General features: G+C 37.5%; 3 protein-coding genes and 1 non-coding gene across 4 annotated transcripts; 3 read left to right on the top strand and 1 right to left on the bottom strand.

Moving 5' to 3' along the window:
* Window positions 1-381: 381 nt before the first annotated feature.
* Window positions 382-2,115, top strand: LOC130970814 (L-ascorbate oxidase homolog). Its single transcript, XM_057897009.1, has 2 exons — window positions 382-1,727; window positions 1,815-2,115. Exons 1-2 carry the CDS (start codon window positions 382-384, stop codon window positions 2,113-2,115), a joined length of 1,647 nt encoding a protein of 548 aa, XP_057752992.1.
* A 3,042-nt stretch (window positions 2,116-5,157) lies between these two features.
* On the top strand, window positions 5,158-6,980 carry LOC130970778 (L-ascorbate oxidase homolog). Its single transcript, XM_057896960.1, has 3 exons — window positions 5,158-5,408; window positions 5,493-6,599; window positions 6,683-6,980. The coding sequence occupies exons 1-3, from the start codon at window positions 5,158-5,160 to the stop codon at window positions 6,978-6,980; spliced, it is 1,656 nt and encodes a 551-aa protein (XP_057752943.1).
* Window positions 6,981-8,028: 1,048 nt separating this feature from the next.
* On the bottom strand, window positions 8,029-14,521 carry LOC130967709 (uncharacterized). The gene is made up of 14 exons (XM_057892695.1): window positions 14,405-14,521; window positions 14,029-14,317; window positions 13,515-13,699; window positions 13,265-13,400; window positions 12,844-13,056; window positions 12,533-12,630; window positions 11,810-11,915; window positions 11,532-11,637; window positions 10,630-10,723; window positions 10,002-10,201; window positions 9,658-9,757; window positions 9,418-9,534; window positions 8,948-9,004; window positions 8,029-8,342 (listed from the first exon to the last, which is right to left on the bottom strand). Exons 1-14 carry the CDS (start codon window positions 14,483-14,485, stop codon window positions 8,229-8,231), a joined length of 1,896 nt encoding a protein of 631 aa, XP_057748678.1. The 5' UTR covers window positions 14,486-14,521; the 3' UTR covers window positions 8,029-8,228.
* Window positions 14,522-14,605: 84 nt separating this feature from the next.
* Window positions 14,606-14,677, top strand: TRNAT-CGU (transfer RNA threonine (anticodon CGU)). Its single transcript has one exon. It is a non-coding gene; the product is annotated as a tRNA-Thr (tRNA).
* Window positions 14,678-21,472: the final 6,795 nt, after the last annotated feature.

The raw sequence follows: 21,472 nt of genomic DNA, 5'->3' as shown, positions 1-21,472 counted from the left end.
TAGTCCAAACAAGTTTGATGAAGTGGAAAATAAATCCATTTAATCACAAAATTTAACTTGTCTAACATTTTGTTTCCTAAAAAAAGAAGAGTATTTTGAGAGGCCATGGTTGATGAGAGAAAAAAAAGGCAAGCCCCTGGCAAGGTGTGCTAAAAATGGGAGTCAAGATTCTAAGATTAGGAAAATGATTGGTTTTGAAGTGGAGAATGGAAAAAGTACTAGAGGTGGTACGCAATCCAAGGAAGCCAAAAGAGGAATATAGATGTTGTTGAAGCACAATAAAGCAGGGAAGCAGAGAAGCGAAAGGTGGATTTCCCTTGCCCTCTCTCGTTCACTAAGAAAGACACAGAGCAAAGTCACCAAAAGACGAAGCTGGAAACAATGACGCGCACGGTTGTGTCGGTGGTGATGCTGTGCATCTTGGCAGCAACCGTGATTGCTGAAGATCCATACGTGTACTACACATGGAATGTGTCGTATGGCACCATTTCTCCATTGGGTGTTCCACAACAAGCTATCCTCATCAACAACCAGTTTCCAGGCCCTGAGATCAATGGCTCCAGCAACAACAACATTGTTGTCAATGTCTTCAACAACATCGACGAGCCCCTCCTCTTCACCTGGCATGGTATCCAGCTGAGGAAGAATTCATGGCAGGATGGTACCCCTGGAACAATGTGCCCCATTCAACCAGGCACCAACTTCACCTACAAGTTCCAGGTGAAGGACCAGATCGGTTCCTACTTCTACTTCCCCACCATTGGCCTTCAGAGAGTTGCTGGTGGAGTCGGTGGCCTGAGAGTGTTCAGCAGGTTGTTGATCCCAGTTCCATACCCAGATCCCGAGGATGAGTACTGGTTCATCATCGGTGACTGGTACACCAAGAGCCACAAGACTCTCCAAGGCTTCCTTGACAGCGGCCGCTCCATCGGAAGGCCCGACGGCGTTGTCATCAACGGCCAAACCGCCAAGGGAGACGGATCCGACAAGCCCATGTACACAATGAAGGCTGGAAAGACCTACAAGTTGAGAATCTGCAACACTGGCACCAAGGACTCCTTGAACTTCAGAATCCAGAATCATCCAATGACCCTTGTTGAGACTGAAGGCTCACACACCGTTCAGAACGTCTACGACTCTCTTGACGTCCACGTCGGACAGTGCTTCACCACCCTCATCACCGCCGATCAGGAGCCCAAGGACTACATCGTCGTTGCATCAACTCGCTTCACCAAATACAGCCTCACCGGAAAGGCCATCATCTCCTACGAGGGATCCAGCACTCCCCCTTCACCTGATCTTCCACCTGCTCCCGTTGGTTGGGCCTGGTCTCTCAACCAGTTCAGGTCCTTCAGGTGGAACCTAACTGCCAGCGCTGCAAGGCCTAACCCTCAGGGTTCTTACCACTACGGTCAGATCAACATCACCCGCACCATCAAGATCGTCAACTCTGTCTCCAGGGAAGGTGGTAAGCTCAGGTACGCCATCAACGGTGTTTCCCACGCCGATCCCGATGTTCCATTGAAGCTCGCTGAGTACTACGGTTACGCCAGCAAGGTCTTCGACTACAACCTCATCAGCGATAACCCCACCGACGTCAGCAAGATCACCGTTGCACCTAACGTCCTTAACGCCACCTTCAGGGACTTCATTGAAATCATCTTCGAGAACCACGAGAAGAGCATCCAGTCCTACAACCTCGACGGTTACTCCTTCTTCCTCGTCGCGTAAGCATTAAACAAATTAATTATTATTATTATTCTTATTATTATTACTATTACTGTTATTTATATATGTATGTTATGATGGATCAGCATGGAGCCAGGAAGGTGGGACGAATCAAAGAGGCAGAACTACAACCTTCTGGATGCAGTGAGCAGGCACACAGTGCAGGTGTTCCCCAAGTCATGGTCAGCAATCATGTTGACATTCGACAACGCGGGAATGTGGAACATGAGGTCTGAGAATGCTGAAAACCGCTACTTGGGACAACAGATGTACTTCAGTGTTCTTTCTCCAGGAAAATCATTGAGGGATGAGTACAATCTTCCTATCACTCAGCAAACCTGCGGTTTCCTCAAGGACCTGCCTGTACCAGCACCCGTTTACAGCTAGAAGCCCTTCTCTCGCCTGCTGAGCGTTATTCATTCATCGTCATAAGAGAGGAGATGGAGCATTTCTTTTTTCCCTTTATAATATCGTATTTATTACTATTCAAATGGATGTATGTTTGCTTTGGTAACAGGGTTCGGTGCTAGCTCATGAAAATGTATCAATGCTTTCTTCATCCAGTGAAATAATTTCCCTCATTTAATGCAAACATATGTAACTACATATATTGAATTCTTTCTCCTTTTATTTCTTCCATTAGTGTTTTGCATCGCAACAATATCTATATTCTTTCAATTTCGCCGCTGCTAACTATATAACTGAGATAAAGAAGCATTGAAAAAATCCTACAACCACGACACCTTCTTCTTCTTCCTCTTTTTTTTTTTAATTTCTTTGCATAATTTATTTATTGTCTTTCTATTTTTATTAGACATTTTTAAAATTTGAAAAAATATAAATAATCAACAACATTGTTGAACAAGGTAAATAATAGAGTTAAAAGAATAAATTAATCTTAAATTTAATTAATAATATTAAATTAGGATATAATATCTTTTAATTAAAATGGACTAATTTTAAAATTTATTATTTATGTTATTCAAATAAATTATTGATTATCTAACATTGCCTTAAAATTTTGATGCGTTTATCAGTTAATGCATTTAAATAAAAATAACAAAGAAGGGAATAACAGCTATTTTATTTTAAAGTCATTACCAATAAGGCAATAACTAATTTGAGTTATAATGAATAATGTTCAGCTAGTATGGAATTTATATTCATAATTAGAAGTGGAAAAATTAAATAGTACTCTATAATAGTACTCTACTTTTTTTTTATAATGTTAAGAAGATAAAATGAGATAATTAATTAATTAATATTTATCTCTCAAATATTATTATTTTTTGTATTTTGGTTTTTCACGTCATCTTTCAATTCGACAGAATCATTTAAAAATTTGTTGTTAACTAATAAATTGATAATGTATACACATTAATTTAAGTAGTTAATATATATAAGATGAAATTTGAACTCCAAAAATTTATTTAAATAGACAAATAAACTGACTATTGGACCAACCTACTTTGATTTTATTACTCTACTACTTAACTACTATACATATAACAATACACACCACATTAAATAAATTAAATACTTAAATACTTCAATTAAAAGCTTTTTTTTCTTTACATTAAATAAATAAATCAACAACAGAACTTAAATACACACCACACTTTTTCTTTATTTGGAGTGGAAAAAATTAAATACTCTGCAGAATATATTACTCTACTACTTAAATACTATACAGTTTTTTTTGTGTCTTAAATATTATACATTTATGCTTTTTTAAAAAAATAAAGAAAAAACCTTTCTCAGAGTCAAATTTTTGGGAAGGACAAAAAAACTAGATCCACCTCAATTATTTTCACAAACTTGAATACGTGAAAAGAAAAAGATAATATTAAAAAAATAATTAAAAAAATGATCTAAATTTATCTTATCTAATATTTATTATTATAAACGAAATTGAAGTAAAATTTCTATGTCAGAAAATGCTACCGCCATACTAGGTAGTTTTTCTTCTGCATTTTTTTTTACTATATTTATGTAAAAGGAAATTTCATATAATTAAGCTTTAATTTTAAGACTGAACAAAGTGAATTGCAATTCAAAATAACGGTTATAACAAGTATTGCTAGCAAGTTTCTTAAAAATACTCTTTAAAATATATTACAATTAGATAGTTTGAATACAAAATGCAAATTAAATGCAAACTTTTTTAAGTTCCATATACATTGAATGTATTTGGAAAAAACAAAACTTTTAACTGTAATTCTCTTAACCAATGATTTTAAGACACTTTTTTAGCTAAATCTAATTAAAATTGAGCAGTGCTAACCTTCACTCTTTCATTTGAAAGAATTTATGCATTGTTTTTTAAAAGAATTTTGCATTATATTATTTTTGTAGAACTTTTGTGTTGTTTTGTTAGAAATTTTATATATGTTAATTTGAGAGAATTTTATTTTGCACTTTTATAAAAATATTTCTCTGTTATATGTTAAAAGAATTCTTTTGTTGTTTTCATAACAAATTGGATAGAACATAAAAAAAAAAGAGGCGGTTATGTGGCACACAAACCAAATGTAACTAATATATGTTGGGACTTAATTATTAAAAAAATGTACATGCAACGTTTTCACAAAAACAAAAATGATATAATTTACAGACCAATCTTATAATTAGTAAATCAAGTAGCTAGATTTCATTCATTAGTTATTAGTCATTTATACATTCTTTATAATGCTGGATTAATATAGGTATCAAAAGCGAAAACAAATTTCAGTGCCCAAACAAACAAATTCTCAAACCCAATCACAACGAATGTGTGCTACTGTAAAATGTGTAATCAATCATTTTCAAATAATAACAAACACAATTTCTTTCTTCAAAACTGGTTCGATAATAAGTAATTAAGTATCGTTAAATCACAAGTGCTTTATAAAAAACGTCCTCATAAGCAAGTGCCCTGAGAACACTAGATTGTTAAGAATGTTAAAGTAAAAAAAGTATATACATATATAAAGATAATTTTTTATATATTTAATATGATTGAAAATTTTAAAATGTTATATTCTTTAATAAAAAAATTAGTTTCACAATAAATTATTTAAAAAAATATTATTAGCAATATTCTTTAAAAAAAAATAATAACCATGAAGTTTGTAACACAATTCAACGAATTCATCAGCATTCCAAAAATAGCAACAAGAAAGTGTTTTGAAGAGGAAAATGAATAGCCGTAAGAGGAAGTACGCATTCCAAGGAGCATATATAAGCAACTTGGAAGCGAGAGGTGTTAGCGGATACAGAGATTTTCATGGTTGAGAAATAGCGAGCAACGCCCATATAAACATGATAATTAACGAGAAGAATCATAGCACAGAATAAAGCTAGCTAGCTAGCTAGTCATTGAAAACAAAAACAAAAACATTACACTTTCAAGAAAACAAAAAGATTAATAAATTTATGTATATATAGGAGATGGATAGGGTAATAATATATTTGTTATTGGCATGTCTGTTTTCATGGACAATCTCGGTAGTACGAAGTGAAGATCCATATTGGTACTTTACATGGAAGGTTACTTATGGAATTGCTTCCCCATTAGGTGTTCCACAACAAGTGATTCTCATCAATGACCAATTTCCAGGACCAAATATCAATTCCACCAGCAACAATAACATTGTTGTTAATGTTTTCAACAATCTTGATGAGCCCTTGCTTTTTCATTGGTATGGATCATCATCATCATCATCATTATCATTATTCATTATTCAAAATTATTGTGAATTCTCATTGAACTCGTAAATTTGTAGGTCCGGGGTGCAACAAAGAAAGAATTCATGGCAAGACGGTCTTCCAGGGACGAATTGCCCAATCCAACCAGGTGCCAACTTCACATACAAGTTTCAGGTGAAGGATCAGATTGGAAGCTACTTCTACTACCCCAGCCTCGGCCTCCACAGGGCAGCCGGGGGATTCGGCGGCCTCCGCATAAACAGCCGCCTACTCATCCCCGTCCCGTACCCAGATCCGGAGGACGACTACACTGTCCTCATTGGCGACTGGTTCACAAAGAGCCACGCAACCCTCAAGAAATTTCTAGATGGCGGCCGCTCCCTGGGGCGGCCGGAAGGGGTGCTCATCAACGGCCAGAACGCCAAAGGCGACGGCTCCGACAAGCCCCTCTTCGAAATGAAAGAAGGGAAGACTTACAAGTACAGAGTCTGCAACGTTGGCCTCAAGGACACCCTCAATTTCAGGATCCAAGACCACCCTATGCTGCTCGTCGAGATGGAAGGCTCTCACACCGTTCAGAACATATACGATTCACTCGACGTCCACGTCGGAATGTGCTTCAGTGTTCTCGTAACTGCCGACAAGAAACCCAGGGATTATTACATGGTTGCTTCAACTAGGTTTAGCAAAACCCTAATTACTGGAAAAGGGATCATAAGGTACAGCAATGGAAAAGGTCCAGCTTCACCTGAAATTCCAGCAGCACCGATTGGTTGGGCTTGGTCGCTGAACCAATTCAAGTCCTTCAGATGGAACCTTACCGCTAGCGCTGCAAGGCCTAATCCTCAGGGAAGTTACCACTACGGTCAGATCAACATTACCCGAACCATTAAGCTCGTTAATTCGGTTAGTAGGAGCAGTGGGAAGCTCCTTTATGGACTCAATGGTGTTTCACATGTTGACCCGGAAACACCCATCAAGCTTGCTGAGTACTTTGAAATCCCTGACAAGGTCTTCAAGTACAATGTCATCTCCGATAACCCTAGCAGCGTCGCAACCACCCTCACCGTGCAACCCAATGTGCTTAACATCACGTACCGCACCTTTGTTGAGATCGTCTTTGAGAACCACGAGAAGAGCATCCAGTCATATCATCTTTGCGGCTATTCTTTCTTCTTTGTCGCGTAAGCGCGCATTCATATTTTCTTTATCTGTTTCTTTCTTTAGTTGTTCGATCTGATCTGTTATTAATAATGAAATGGTGCAGCATAGAGCCAGGGCTGTGGACGCCAGAGAAGAGGAAGAGCTATAACATGCTTGATACGGTGAGCAGGAACACAGTACAGGTGTTCCCAAAGTCATGGGCGGCGATACTGCTGACGTTCGACAACGCGGGAGTATGGAACTTGAGGTCGGAGATAGCTGAGAACCGCTACTTAGGACAACAACTATACATAAGCGTTTTGTCGCCTGAACGTTCTATCAGGGATGAGTTCAACATTCCAAATAATTGCTTGCTTTGTGGCGCCGTCAAGGATTTGCCAAAGCCACCACCATACGCCTAATGTCACTCCTTTTCTTTTCTTCTATAAAGCTAGCTTTGTAATCCTTTGATGAGATGGTCAGCTAGTGATTTTTTTTTTTTTTTCAAATACCAAAAGTAGGGGGAAATTTGTTGATCAGTTAGAGATGTTGATCAGTCTGGAACAAACCGTGTTTAAAAATCGCATTACATTTTTGTATTTTCACATTAGTTTTTTTAATATACATACTCTTGAAAACCTATAAAAAAAAGATGTGATGAATAAATAAGATCACATGGATAGATTCATGCAAAAGTAATATATGGAGAAGATGTATATATATATACACAATCTTATCTCACACAATACTTACAAAAATAAAAAAGAGTATATATCTGAATTTTTAATTGTTTTTACTTTTTATACATAGATTTCACCCAACTAAAAGCCTCTTATTATGTTTATTTTTTCTTAAAAATGGCAAATTTCTGGACGAAGAGTAACATTATGTGCAAGTGTATTTTTTTTTTGTTCGCTGTTCACTTCTTGTCATAACATTCATACAGCTCCAGATATTTATATTTAAGATTTTGAAAATTTTTACCAGAGGATATAGTTACGTTGTTCAAAATCTATAAATTATAGATACTCCTTGAGTTTCCCTATTTACATGTTAGATACACGTATGACACTCAATTGATATTCGTCTACAGACGTCTTCTGTGTCCAATTGCACTAAAGAATTTGTAGTTATATGTTCAAAATCTATAAAGTATAGATACCTCATTTGTTTACATATTACATACTAGATATTACACTTAATTTATATTAGTCCGACATACATATTTTCTATATCTTTTTGTACTAACAAAAATAAAAAACACTTTTACAGACACGCGTATTTGAAATATGATGTTATATAAGTATTTTTATTCATGAACATTATTGTATTTTTTTTTTTTTGGTTTCTCACGGTATCTCCCAATTAAACAGGTAAAGGACTAATCTGTCACAGTCCTGAGCTCCATTTAAGGATTTCTAAACAATAATATAATTTTATTAAAACAATTTATATATTTGTAACTGTTGATTCTAATGCTAATAGAAAAAACTTTTATAAATATATTCAAATACAAAATATTTTTCTACTTCTACTTCTGACAAAAATTCTTCTCGAAAATAAACAAACCCAATATCTACTTACCCAAACGGTTTAAACAATTATGGCCCAGAGACGTGTGGTCTATTGATGATAAATATATTAGAAAATTAACTTGAGACCTAAAGGGATCAACTATAGTTCGATCTTTTATCAATCCTAACACTGCCTGCAGAAGCCTGATTTGCTGCTCGATTACTCCCAAAGTTCTTTCGATTTGATTCCCTGGCAATTCTAGAGCCAAACTACATACATAGAGTAGTAAAGACAAATCAATTAAAGTGCAAGAGCGGCCATTTCTATTGGCAGGGCCAAATACATGTTCCAACTTAATATAAATTACAGTCATTGTCAGCCACCTGCAGTGGTGTTGCATCCCCTCCAAGTGTCGTTGAAATATTACGAAGGGTGTATTTGCGAGTTGGGATCTTGGAGGAAAATGGGGGAAACAGAAGGTCTTTGACTTTAAGAGTAAGATGAAATCCTCTGCAATATTCAAGCCTTTCCCCCCAAAACTCCAACTCGCATAACTCATCCTTAGGGGAAGAGCACCAAGTTTCTCGTTGACATTTGAAAAGGACAAATAGCTGAGCAGAAAACGAGTTCTTGTAGATTTCTATAGAACATTGCTACATTAGGATCCCGAAAATGGACCAAAACTAAAAAAATCACAGAGCTCTCAATTTTATTATTCAGACAGGCACCAGAGCTCTGATTACAAATGCCTTAAAAAATTGCAAGCACTCAAAGGCTATATTGTTCCCCCCAATGGTTGTGTAGATTCACTACCCAACCATTGATTTCATACGTAGAACATAAATTCAGAACCGTGGAGTTTAGATATGCATACCTGGATTGCCCGTTTTGGCAGAATTGCTGCCTCATTCAAACCAAGCAATGCTGCAACCTTCAAGAAACACGTACAACAGTAACGTCCAAGTCGTTAGAAATCGTTTCTTGTTTCTTTCTTCAGACAGATATGAGAAAGATTTGGCACAATAATCTCACTGCTGTAAGAAAGCTTTTCAGATACTACCATCAATTGGCTATTTATACCAAAAGTGTTTCCACTCTATTAGACTCAGTTCAGGTATCAGCGCCAAAGTTTCAAGTCATTCCCATTCGCAAGCATAAAATTGTGTTACCAACCGCACATTACATTTTTTATTAAGCTGAGTCAATGATTAAAAAAAGTCTCGAGGAAGCAATGCCAGTCAGCCTTAAAATGTCCAACAAAATGTATATCCATACACAAGTGCATGACATTCAAAAACGTGGGGGAGTAAATGCATCTTTGAAACACAAATAAAACAGCAATACCTCTCTTAAAATCCTTTTATCACCGATGCCACTAGGTTGATCAAGGTTGGCAATCTCCCACAAAGGAAAGTTGAGCAAAACCCTAATCACATCCTCATCCAAGAATGGAAATCTAGCCTGAAAGAAAAATATACTTTATTAGAAAGTAGAAACAAGGAAAAACAGAAGAAAAGGGGGGTAACTGGTCAGTCTACAAAGTCAAGAACATTGATTTTTCTTATATGTAAAATTGAGCGTTACCTCCTTTCCATTATCAGCAATACATCTATCATCTCTCCCTAAATTTCTTTTCCAGATTCTTTGCATGTCTAGTTTCATTTCCTCGTGTAGCCCCAGCCAACTGATACAGGCATATTATACCATCAGGATGCATTGAAATGACAATTCACAAATGTCAATATGAAAGATAAAGAAAGCACGACCACAATCACAAATGCACAAAACTAGAAAATTATATCATCCAGGAAAATCTAAAAAGGGAAAAGAATTTCATTCTCTACAACATGGAATCATGAATTTTATAATTTTAAGTCTTGTCCTTGTATATAATGTTAAAACACAATTCACCAGTATCATAGTAATACCTTCCTCGTCTATAACTTGTTCTATGTCGACCATACCCAGCACATTGTTCATCAGCGCCAGAACCAACAAGGAGAATCCTTGCACTGGACTTATACTTAGCTCGTGCAGGATTTTCATCATCATTATCATCTATATTTGCACCAGACACCCATCCATCACCACCAGCAGCGAGCCATAAAGCTATTCCAATATTAAGATCCTGAAATGATGTGGAAACCACTCATATCACCAGATCAGAAATAGTAGAGTGAGTCTGGAAACTTAGAAAATGGGTTTCGGGGATACTTCGATAAAAGGTATATATCTTTGACTTGAGTTTGTAGTTCATGTTAGTGCATTATAAGTAACTTTTTATATTACTTTATATACTTCTATGATGCACAAAAGCTTCATTTTTACTCATGTATTTGTACCATACCAAATACTGTTACCTTAAACTTCTTAAATATGTGACAGACTTTTTAATAAAATTCCTGGATTTACGTATCATAGTATCATATTTAATACTTGTATCTGCATTGGTGCAACATAGGTTACCTTAGAGAATCAGGTGGTAATATAAATTAACATAATTACTTAAATGACAGACTAAAAAAATAAATATTGGTTCACAGGATTAACTGGTACCATGTAGGTATTAGCAGGATTTATGAGTGACATAACATGACTAGTTTCGAACACCAAGTCTGACAATTCAGAATCAATCTCCACAAGTCTCCACCTGTGTTTACAATGAGAAAACATTTGAACACGATAGAAACTAGAAATAACATTGTTTCTATAGAAGTATGTACAGTGCCCAAGATGCATAATCAGAATAAAGCAAAAATAAGAGACTCCATATTACAGAGTAAACTAGATATAGTTTTAAAACCACTGTATTTGATCTACATGTTCCTTTACCTAATGAATTTGTATCCTCTCATGTTCAAATATACATGAGAGATCCAAATTCTCACCTCCCAGCTTAAGTTTCTGGCAATGACATTTTCTAAAATCAAAACTAAAATCTCATTTAAATTTATTCATCTTCAAATCACAAACTCATTAACTTTTTATCATATTCAATGTTGATACGTTTCTGCAAGTATTGGTTGAATACATTTCTATTTGAAATTCGATTACTTTTGTTAGTCTTTACCAACGGTGACAAAGCAAAATTTCCCAGTAAACTGATGTCATCAGTCACCAATTTTCAACGTCCATAACAATGGAAGAGAGATTATTCGCAGACTTCAGTAGAAATACAATGGAAGAGAGATTATTCGCAGACTTCAGTAGAAATAAAACATTCTTTTTCTTTCTCAAAATCTTCAACAGGAAAGACAATAGATACAATTCAATATTACTCAGCTTGAGTTTAAAAACTATTTAGTACATAATAGCAAAAGATACTCAAGTTAATGCATAGACAAAAATATAATACCTAAAGGAAAAAGTAAAACAATTCATACCTATATTTTCTAACAAGAAACTAGAAAACAGAAAGTAAGACAGGCCCATGAAAAACTTCAGTTAGCATTGCATACCTTCTGGAAGGTGCAACTCTTTTCAGTTCTTTTAACCCAGCCTTGGCAGATATTCTATCTGGAGCAAACTGACCATCAAAGCTTACATTAAGTAGATCAATTTGATCTGCCAACACAAAAGAAAGATTAAGCAATCAGCTCAATTGAAATCTTCAAAACAAAAAACATGCCAACTCAACTAGTTCTACTCCATGTGTTTCTAACCAGATAATTAACTAACTAGGATTATGTAAAGTAACAGCAAAGAAATCAAATGAAGCTTATTGAGAAGCACTCACAACTTTGATCTAGGCATTGATCTAATAATGCTGCAAGTATCATAGAATCCAGACCACCAGAGAAAAGAATGGCCACAGGAACAAAGTTCTCTTTAGTACTCGATACCTGTGCAATCAAATCCAAATATTTCAATTAATCCTGGCAAATATAAATAATATTGACAGAAGGAAAAGTGGAAAACATTGACAGTTCAAGCATAAACTCAAAGGTCCTCCATGGCAATCACATCAGATATATGATCCATATATCTAAAAAGGTTTTAGGTTACTGTTAAGTTTTATGGGTATGATTGACATGAAAGGAACTTCCAATCCAATAATTGGTTGTGTGAAAAACGTCTAATAAAATGCTATGCAATGGTCTTAGATTGAAGCTGATTTAATGTCAATAATCAAGGACTCAAGGGTTATCAGGGTAGCTAAGTTCGTCGATTTTCACTCAGCACGTGGTGTAATCTAACTGGGAGCCCTTCACCATGAAATAACCTTTCAGGAAACACTGTAAGTTTCCTTGTGTCAATTACATTCAGTTAGAGCTAAAATCATTCATCCATCAAACAAGCTATCAAATATCCCCACAGCTGAAAACATCTTAACAAACAGACTAGTAAGAACATATCCTGTTACTACCATTTATCACAGACAAAAGCCACAAAAGACATAAATCATATCAGCAACATTCATATTCAATGTCAGTAAACCAATTTCCATCAAATCAGAGACCTGGTATATTGTATACATTGAAGTACGCCGCAACACAGACTCGTGTAAAGCATTTAGCAAAACATGAGCTGGCACTGGAATTGTTGACTGAGTTGAGCCTGCTTAGTCAAGACGAAGATGTCACAATCTAATAAAACTAAAAACAACCAAATTGCCAAAAACTACAAAAGGGGTTGGAACATATACTAGGAATTAAATTTTCCAATAATTAAATGGAGCATTCGGCATTAATATATGATAACACCTTTATCACATGGAACTGCCTCTTAAGAAGCAGAGTGCACATTGTGTTTCCCTGTTAAAAAACTTACATTTGTATATCTGCAGGTCTTCAGAGTTGGGTTCAATGGAAGTTCTCTCCCATTTAATAAGTTCCTTTAACATGGAATTTGTGTATTCATGTAGCTTGAGCTCACCAGCCATATGTCCATTTGATTTTGAACCATCCACATCCAGACTATATATCCCACATGGTAGCTCCTCCCAGTAACTAGGACAACCGAGTCCATTATGTGTTTCATACTCTGCAGCAAATTACTATAAATAAGCCCAATTGTCAAAAGCTTTAATTTACAAATTCAATAACCTGCACAACCGGAAGTGAAACATAAGTAGAAAATAGTCCTACATAGTTTATGAAAGACAAATATAATCTATCCAAATAAGTCTAGTTCACAGAAAGTGAAGCATAAGTAGAAGATTAACCAAATATGCTCCATAGAAGGAAAATACCAGAGGTCTGCTCAGTAGGAAAAATAGGTGAGACAGAAGAAAGCAGGAAGGTGCAGTCATCTTGTGTAGGCCAGTGAACAAGGAGGCTCCTTCTACCAAATGCATCTCGGCCAAACCAGAGAGTCCGTGAACTATCCTACAAAAGACCAAAATGAAAAAAGAAGGTACCACCTCAAACTTCATGATTCGTGCAGAACAAACAGATAGAGCCCAAAATTTGGACAAACAGAAACTTACCACTTCGAGTTACCTGCCAATAGATGATAGCCCACGGCCCTTTAATAGTAGAAAGAACATCTGGAACAGTACTCTTCCCACTTCTAGCACACTGTGCGGTAGCACAATAACCACAGGAGCAACACCTTCCTAGAGTTTGCAAGAGGAATTCAGCATCATTGCAATCACTTGCAATGTCAAGTCCTCCAAAAATCTCACCTGAAGAGGCACAATAAAAATCAAAACCTAAAATGATTCGCTACTCACCAAGATGAAAAAAAAAAAGGGAGACATATCCCTCAGATATATAAATAAATAGAAAACACAACCAATAACACAGAGCAAAACCATAAAGATAAACTGATACGACATTTCACACAGACACATGGTGGTTGGCTATATATACAGTAGTTTTAAATTGGCAGGCAACTACAATTGCAGCCGTGAGACAATAGTGCTGCAACGCAACCAGAGTCTCATTCATATAACATATATAATCTAAAATGATTATGAAAAACATATATATAAGATGTAAAATGTTCCAGTACCATTATACACAAGAACATTTCCAGATGCATCTACGAGAGGCTGAACAAGAGGATTGCTTCCCCTGAGCTGCAAAGTTGCACCAATGAAATGAAGCTGCGCCGTACATTCTCCATTATCATCATTTCCTTGAGAACAGAATCCGTGTCCTTCATCACCTGCTGTTATGAAGGACGATGAGATATGGTTTCTCCCCGAAACGCTGCGTTGCAGGGAGACTTTCTTTACACCTAAACTGTCGGGACCCCTTCTCCGGAGAGCTTCCTTGACGTCATCCACGGAGAACGACAGCTGTAAAAAGAAACATGAGCAAGCAACTTTAAACGGCGTAAAAAAGAAAGAATGGCTGTAACAGTTGAAACTTTGATTTGAGCTTACTTTCTCAGTTGCAGGAGGTGGGGACGTTAAGGAGGATGAGGTGATGCGAATGGCAGAGACAATCAATGCGATTCCGCACATCTCCGCCCTGCTTGGCTGCTACTGCTACGATTGTGGTTTTCGTTGGGGTTTTGAATTTGATTGATTCGGAGCGTTTATTTAGGTTTAAAATGGTAATCTTGAATTCTTCTTTCAACAGCTGCTTCCGTAGCATAGTGGTAGTGCGTTCGCTTCGTAAGCGAAAGGTCGCGAGTTCGATCCTCGCCGGGAGCTTTCGTTTTACTCGAGCTCTCACTGTCGTTGTTGTGGTCCCGTTTGTTGGCGCCTGCTTTTGGTTGTAGACTTGTGTAGTGTTTGTAACTTTGTACGATGGGCCGATGGAATAGTGAATACTGTTTATACTTTATAGTTAATATATATTTTTTTTCTTTCTAAATGTTGTATGGAAAAAAATAAGAATAAATTATACTTTTATAACTTTGTTTTTTTTATTTAGTTTATCATTAAATAAAATATAAAAATATTATTTTTTGTGTCTTTATTATTTATATTTTATTTTCAGTGAGATTTTTTATTTTAATAAATAAAAAAAACTATGATAAAATAAATATTTTAAAAAATAATTACCGAAATAAATTTTTTCTTTTACTGTAAACGAGATAAGGTTGAAAGACGTCTTTAAATAGATGTCGTTCACAGTCAAATCCCTCTTTACTATAAACGAGATAAGGCCATAAGACGTCTTTAAATAGATATCATTCACAGTCTTTGATTGGGTCTGAGTTTAAACTTTTGAATGACTTTCTCGTCTCTTTTACCCCCTTTCTAACCATATTATCAAAAAATACGACAATGGCATGCGTAGTTGGTAATGATGGAGACATCAACAGGCTGAACAAGACTTCGCATTATGCGGGGCAGCGGATTTTGAGATTAGTTCTTTTGTGTTGAATTTTGTGTAATTTCATATAGATATATTTTTGTATGTAGCCATGGTTAGGATAGTTGCAAAGAACTAGAGTATAATTTGTAGCGTTAGAAATAGATCGGTTGTAGAAATTTGGAAATCTATTTTACCTGTGGTAGGTTGTTACTACTTATTATAAACTTTTAGTTAAGTTTTTTTTAGTATCAAATATATTAAAATTAACAGAATAATATTTGTCTAAAAAATAAGTAATTAAAAATGTAAATATGTTCTTAATTAGAAGTATCTTTATATTAGAAAAAAATATTTGTTTAATTTTAATATTTTTTATACTAAAAATATCCTATTACAAAAGTTTTTAAAATACTTAAAAACAGTGTAAAAATTTAATAAGAAAAATATAGAAATTTATTTAAAATTTTTAAAATACGAGGACCGTTAAATATCAAAGACTCAATTAAAGTTTTAAAAATATTTTTTTATAATTCTGAAATTTATTTTCTTCAGAGGCCTCGTCTTCTACTGCCTCGACGAGTGAGTCATACCCTTCTTCCACCGGATGCCATCATCTCGTATCTGGTTGAGGCTGGATTCAGCGACACGGTGCCCCTCAGGGATTTTACATTCGACAATTCCCTTATTATGGCATTCGTGGAGCGATGGTGTCCGAAGACCCACACGTTTCATCTCTTGTGGGGTGAGGCCACTATCACCCTGCAGGACATGGCGTACCACCTAGGGCTACACGCGCACGGAATCCCAATCGGGGGTGCCTTTGTGACTTCGGTAGGTGGTACCACAATGAGACGTGGCAGTTGGTGGACCGGCTGCTGTTTGCCATGTAAAACCCAAGAAATTAGTAAATAATTAGTCAATAAATTAATTATTAATCTAAGAAATTAGAAGATAAAATTTTATAATTTAATGTGAAAGAGCTAATTAAAACAAAAATTTTGACACTAATTATAAAGAATTTGGTCCAAAATTAGATCAAACAGACTAAATCGATCAAATTGGATCCAAAATGGGCCCAAGACCCAATTAGACGACACTTTAATGAAGAGCAACAGCCCTTCCTTCCCATAATCAAACACAAAACACGTAGAGCTCATAGGAAAGGGGGGGAAGAAGTGATGAAACTCCAAAATCCTTGGCTAGATTTCAATCTCACATAACTTTTGATTCGAAGCTCCGATTGACGAGCCATCAGTGGCTACACGTTCGTCTTGAAAATTTCTATGAAACCCACTAGAAATTTGGTAAGAGAATCACGTTTTCTTATCCAATTCTACTATTTTCAGTTCGTGATTTTGGGTTTTGGTAATTGAGAGATTTTGTGATTTTGATGGTTTAGAGGTACTCTAGCGGTGGATAATTATTAGATTTTGTCCATTTGACTCATGGGTAACGGCAAGGAAATCCTAACCCTTGTAAATTGGTGATTTAATGAGCTCAATGTTGATTATTGTGATATTATATGAATTAGATCGTATATCTTGTTGAATTGGAGTTAAATTTGTGGATATTGAAAGCTTGGAATTGAATCTTGGGAGCTGAAAATTCATTTGGTGAGGAGTTGGAGCTTTGAAGCTTGAGGAACAGTGAATAATTGAGGGTGTTCCGGGTTTATGGAAGAATCGGCCAAGGTATGATTTTTGTTTCTCGTAGATAATATGTAATGTCGCACGAAAACTTAGGCTAGTTGACCGTAGGATAAATTGAAATATGTAAATTGTTTATGATTAGTGATTAATGATGAGAATTGTTGAACGTTAATATGTTGACATGTCATATATGATTTGTATATGAGGGTTTGTGATATTTATGAATAGTGAATTAATAATTGAATTGTGTAATTAGGTGTGAAACAATTGAGGAAGGATGGAGCCAAAATTGGTAATGAGGAATTGGTTGGAATCGTTATAAGAGTGGTTAGTGATGAATTGATTGTGAACTTGTTGAGTTTGTTACAGGAATTGTGTTGATGAATGTTATTGATGAGTATTGACTTGAAGTATATTAAATTGAGAACTTTGAATTAGTTGAGGAATTGAGAATTGAATAGTTTAAATGGTTGAAAGATTGATTAAAGGTTGATGAGGATTTGGTATTGATTATGAGTATTTTGGAAGTGTTTTGGTTGATAAAAATTCACTATTTTTGAACTATTGACCATTCCTCGGATTTTTCAAACCTTTAAAAACTCTATTGAGGGCCCGATAGCTAGGTTTGGGTTACGGAATAAAAGTAAGTATATTAGGAAATTTAGAATTAGTATGGAAGGAGACTTGAGAAGTGCATGATTGAGTTGAGGCGGTATTATAAGTGATAAATGAGACACGAATTGAGATGGATGAGCATGTGACCGGGTAAGAGGCAGTAGCAATGACCACTCACTCCGAGTATATGTTAAGGAAGTATAGAAATGTTGAGAATGTATGGAAGACGAATTAATGATTGAATGATTATGAATTTTAATGATAATGAAATGTGTTTCTGAATGTGACTCCGGGTAAGACGCAGTGGTACTATCCACTTGCTCCGGGTAAGAGCCAATAAGTCGAGTAAGATGCAGTGGTGGTATTCACTTGCTCCGGGAAAGTTCAAGGCTTTGGGTAAGACGCAACGGCTGAGTTCTGTTGCCGTTTGCTCTGGGTCGAGAATTGTAACACCGCCTGGGTAAGAGGCAGAGGTGAGGTTGTCCCCTGCTCTAAGTACGCGGGTAAGATGCAAGGGTTGCGACGTTGTCCCACTTGATCCGTGTTTGGTGTTCTGTCCACGGTTAACTACCAGGACTTGTCGGGTTGGCTTTATAACCGACAGATGAGACTCATCGGCCATAGGACAGGCATACATCATCTGCATATGTTTGTTTTGTTTGCTAAGCTTTACTTGGGTTTGCCTTTGTGATTATTATGTTACCTACTATACTTGCTACCTGTTATAACTGTATCCTACTTGTGTTTTCTTTGTCTATTTTGTTTGTCTGTGTAACTGAGATGCCCCTCATCTGGCGGAGGAGTGAGGAGGACAGTTCCACCAAAGTTTTGGAGGATTGGAGAAAGTTGAGAGATAAAGGGAATAAATTGGAATTAAGTTAGTGATTGAGTTAGAACTAAGAGCCTTATATGATTACCCTATTTATGGTTTCCAGTTTAATCTTTAAGCTTTTAATCTGAGTATCAGAGTTCTAGAATCGCCTCTGGCTTTCCCGGAATCTTATATATTATGTATGTGGACACCAATACCATGCTGAGAACCTCCAGTTATCATTCCATATATATGTTGTCGTTTTTCAGATGCAGATCGAGATGCGCCTCGGTGAGCGTCTGGAGTTCCCTCTACAAATGAAGTTGGTTATTCTGGGATTACTGTATTTTGTTTTTATGCTTTGTATATATGTATATAGATTCTCCACCCTTGTATTTTGTATTTTGACCCTCCTAGAGGTTAACTTGGAGAAACAGGTGTTTTGTCATATATTTGGGGTCACTCTTTTGGGTTATATATATGTATATGTATACTCTGATCGGCCTTTGTTTCGCAAGCCAGGCCTAGAACTTGTTATTTGTACCTTTGGAACTCTGATCTCACCTACCTTCCCACATTTATCCGATCGTGAGTGTTGCATTATCCTATTTGTATTTCATTTAATTTTTCTTAAAGGCTCTTAGTTAATTCCCTTTTTCAATATTTCTATATATGTATTTCCTTTTAGAGGTCATAATACCTCGCCATCTCCGATTTACGTCCAAGGCGTAAAGCTTTGTGTGGTAGGGTGTTACATGTCAGGCCTCCGGTAGCTCCACAGCAGGCCGCGCAGAGGAATGAGTCATTCACGCTTAAGCTTGTTTGGCTGCGGGACCGTGTCCGCCAGATGCCCCCTACAGACGACCCAGAGACCCTCCGAGAGCACGCTAGGTGCTACATTATGTTACTGATAGGAGGATATCTGATGACGGACAAGTCGAACAACTTGGTTCACTTGCGTTGGCTCCCACTTCTGGAGGACTTCGGGCAGTGCCGGGCGTTGTCTTGGGGCTCGGCCGTGCTTGCCTTGACGTACCAGTCACAGTGTTTGGTGGTACACTGAGGCGTCACGAACATCGCCAGCTGCATTCCGCTGTTGATATCTTGGATCTACCAGAGATTTTCTCAGTGGTGTCTAGCAGATAGAGGGATCTACCAGTATCCTATAGCTGCGAGGTAACAAATGTTTATTTATGTATTTAGTTATCAATTTGTAACTTCCTACGACCTGTTGCATAACGAACTGCTTTTATTCTTTTTGTTGGTGTCAGGTTGGTTGGATTGCAGCAGCATAACATAGATCAACATGAGGCCAGAGTCTTGCGATGGCGGGTATCGATCGATCGGTTACGATTTGATGAGGTTAGTACCACATTTACGACGACCACGTTTTCATTTTAGACATTTATGTTGCCTTATTTTTTACGTCTTGGCTATTAGCTCTGTTACGGTTCTTTTAGTCTGTATAGAGACCGTACGAAGACCCTGCTTTTGCAGGCTCTGTGCCCTCCTTGGTTCTTCGAGGAGGAGGAGTGGGGGACATGGATGTCAGTCGTCCCCTTTGTCTGCTTCAATATTGAGCAGTTTCACCAGGTTGACCGGGTGAAGAGGTAGTTCAATGGAGATCAGCAAGTCTCTAGCCCTCCAGTGAACCTTGACAGGTATATGTGATGTATTATTTATCTTTGCTTACCCGAGTTTAGATTTCAGTTGTGTTAAAATCATCACATGTATGTCAGTCAACCACATCAGATTATGTACTTCTTGTTTTTTCTGATAGGTTCCTCACATCCACTGGCTGGGGTGAGGATGTGTGGTGGCCTTATCGACATTCTGAATGGTACAAAGGCTGGCGTAAGCATTTTGATCCTGGTCGCAGGATCTCTATACAACATATGTTTGACACGAGGCCGACCCGGGAGTACTACGATTGGTGGCGTGGGGCTTGCCTTGTTAGGCATCTGTCAGGCCAGGAGGTTTTGGAGGACCCGAGACTCGCCGAGTTATCCCCCCCGACGTACAGCCCACTACCAGCCAGCCGAGGGACGATCTCCACCTTCCCTGAGGCGTGACGGACCGGTGTAGGCGTGTGACGGAGGTTAGGGTGAATACCCGACAACCTGCTAGGAGGGACAGAGGCGCTAGAAAGCATAAACTTGGCCAGCCGGTTAGGAGGGAGAGGGTCAAGCCCCGTTGGGCGCGGCTAAACGTAGAGTCCAACGAGGAGGCAGAGTTCGACCGCCAGGAAGATTACGGAGACATCCCATCAGACAGAGAGATCTCACCTCCTGGTCTGCCTCCTCCACCTCTCCCAACCCACGCATCGCATCCACTATTTGGTTCCAGAGGATCTCAGCACCGGACAGTCTAGAACACATCACCGCCGGGTTGGCATGATGCAGGTCCTTCCAGCAGCCATAAGGAGGAGCAACTGATTGACGAGATATTCTTCGATGACACCTTTCAGCTTCATGCGACTAACCTGGCAGCGATGCAGCGAATAGCCGACTCATTATGGACCGGCAGGGAGCAGGGTGTCGAATAGTTTCATCATCCATCTGCTTTCGTGCAGAGCTCATCTTGGATCCCACAGATATCATCGATAACTAGATCTTTGTATGGGGCGGGTCTTCAACCGGGATCCTAGTATGGACCCCGCCGTCCTACGATTATGGGCTATTGCTGACCTCATCACAGCCTCAAGTGACCCCTTCGGCAGCTCCACTGTCTCACCCTCAGGGTAATTTACATCAGTATGCCACTTTTCCACCCTCTGGAGGTGTCTACATCCCGTCTCAGCCATACCATGTGGAGCAGCCTCATGATCCTGCTATGTCGCTGAGGCATATGAGAGACCCTCGACCTGCCCGACCTCAGCACTAGGTTCAGCCTCCACCGTGTGGTACCGATCACCGACGTCACTATCAGGATCCCAGCCATAGATGATGTGTTATGTTTGTATTTTATAGGTTAATGTTGTATTGTATATGGTTGTCTTCTTTATTAGTTAGGGTAGCTTGATGCGAACTTCTATATTTTAAACTTATCACATTATCATCTTGTTTATGCGTAGTCTCTTTATGATGATGTTTTTTTCATTAGTAATCATG

This window comes from Arachis stenosperma, chromosome 3, assembly GCF_014773155.1.
Source record: "Arachis stenosperma cultivar V10309 chromosome 3, arast.V10309.gnm1.PFL2, whole genome shotgun sequence".
NCBI lineage: Eukaryota > Viridiplantae > Streptophyta > Magnoliopsida > Fabales > Fabaceae > Arachis > Arachis stenosperma.
This window is presented reverse-complemented; position numbering and strand designations above follow the sequence as displayed.

What these genes read in the sequence shown, in the direction of transcription:
- LOC130970814 (XM_057897009.1), top strand. Translation starts at nt 382, where the DNA reads ATGACGCGCACGGTTGTGTCGGTGGTGATGCTGTGCATCTTGGCAGCA. An exon ending in TACTCCTTCTTCCTCGTCGC is followed by an intron (nt 1,728 to 1,814) that starts GTAAGCATTAAA and finishes ATGATGGATCAG; the next exon opens with CATGGAGCCAGGAAGGTGGG.
- LOC130970778 (XM_057896960.1), top strand. Translation starts at nt 5,158, where the DNA reads ATGGATAGGGTAATAATATATTTGTTATTGGCATGTCTGTTTTCATGG. An exon ending in GAGCCCTTGCTTTTTCATTG is followed by an intron (nt 5,409 to 5,492) that starts GTATGGATCATC and finishes GTAAATTTGTAG; the next exon opens with GTCCGGGGTGCAACAAAGAA. An exon ending in TATTCTTTCTTCTTTGTCGC is followed by an intron (nt 6,600 to 6,682) that starts GTAAGCGCGCAT and finishes GAAATGGTGCAG; the next exon opens with CATAGAGCCAGGGCTGTGGA.
- LOC130967709 (XM_057892695.1), bottom strand. Translation starts at nt 14,485, where the DNA reads ATGTGCGGAATCGCATTGATTGTCTCTGCCATTCGCATCACCTCATCC. An exon ending in GGGCTATCATCTATTGGCAG is followed by an intron (nt 13,401 to 13,514) that starts GTAACTCGAAGT and finishes GGTCTTTTGTAG; the next exon opens with GATAGTTCACGGACTCTCTG. An exon ending in TCCTACTGAGCAGACCTCTG is followed by an intron (nt 13,057 to 13,264) that starts GTATTTTCCTTC and finishes AATTTGCTGCAG; the next exon opens with AGTATGAAACACATAATGGA.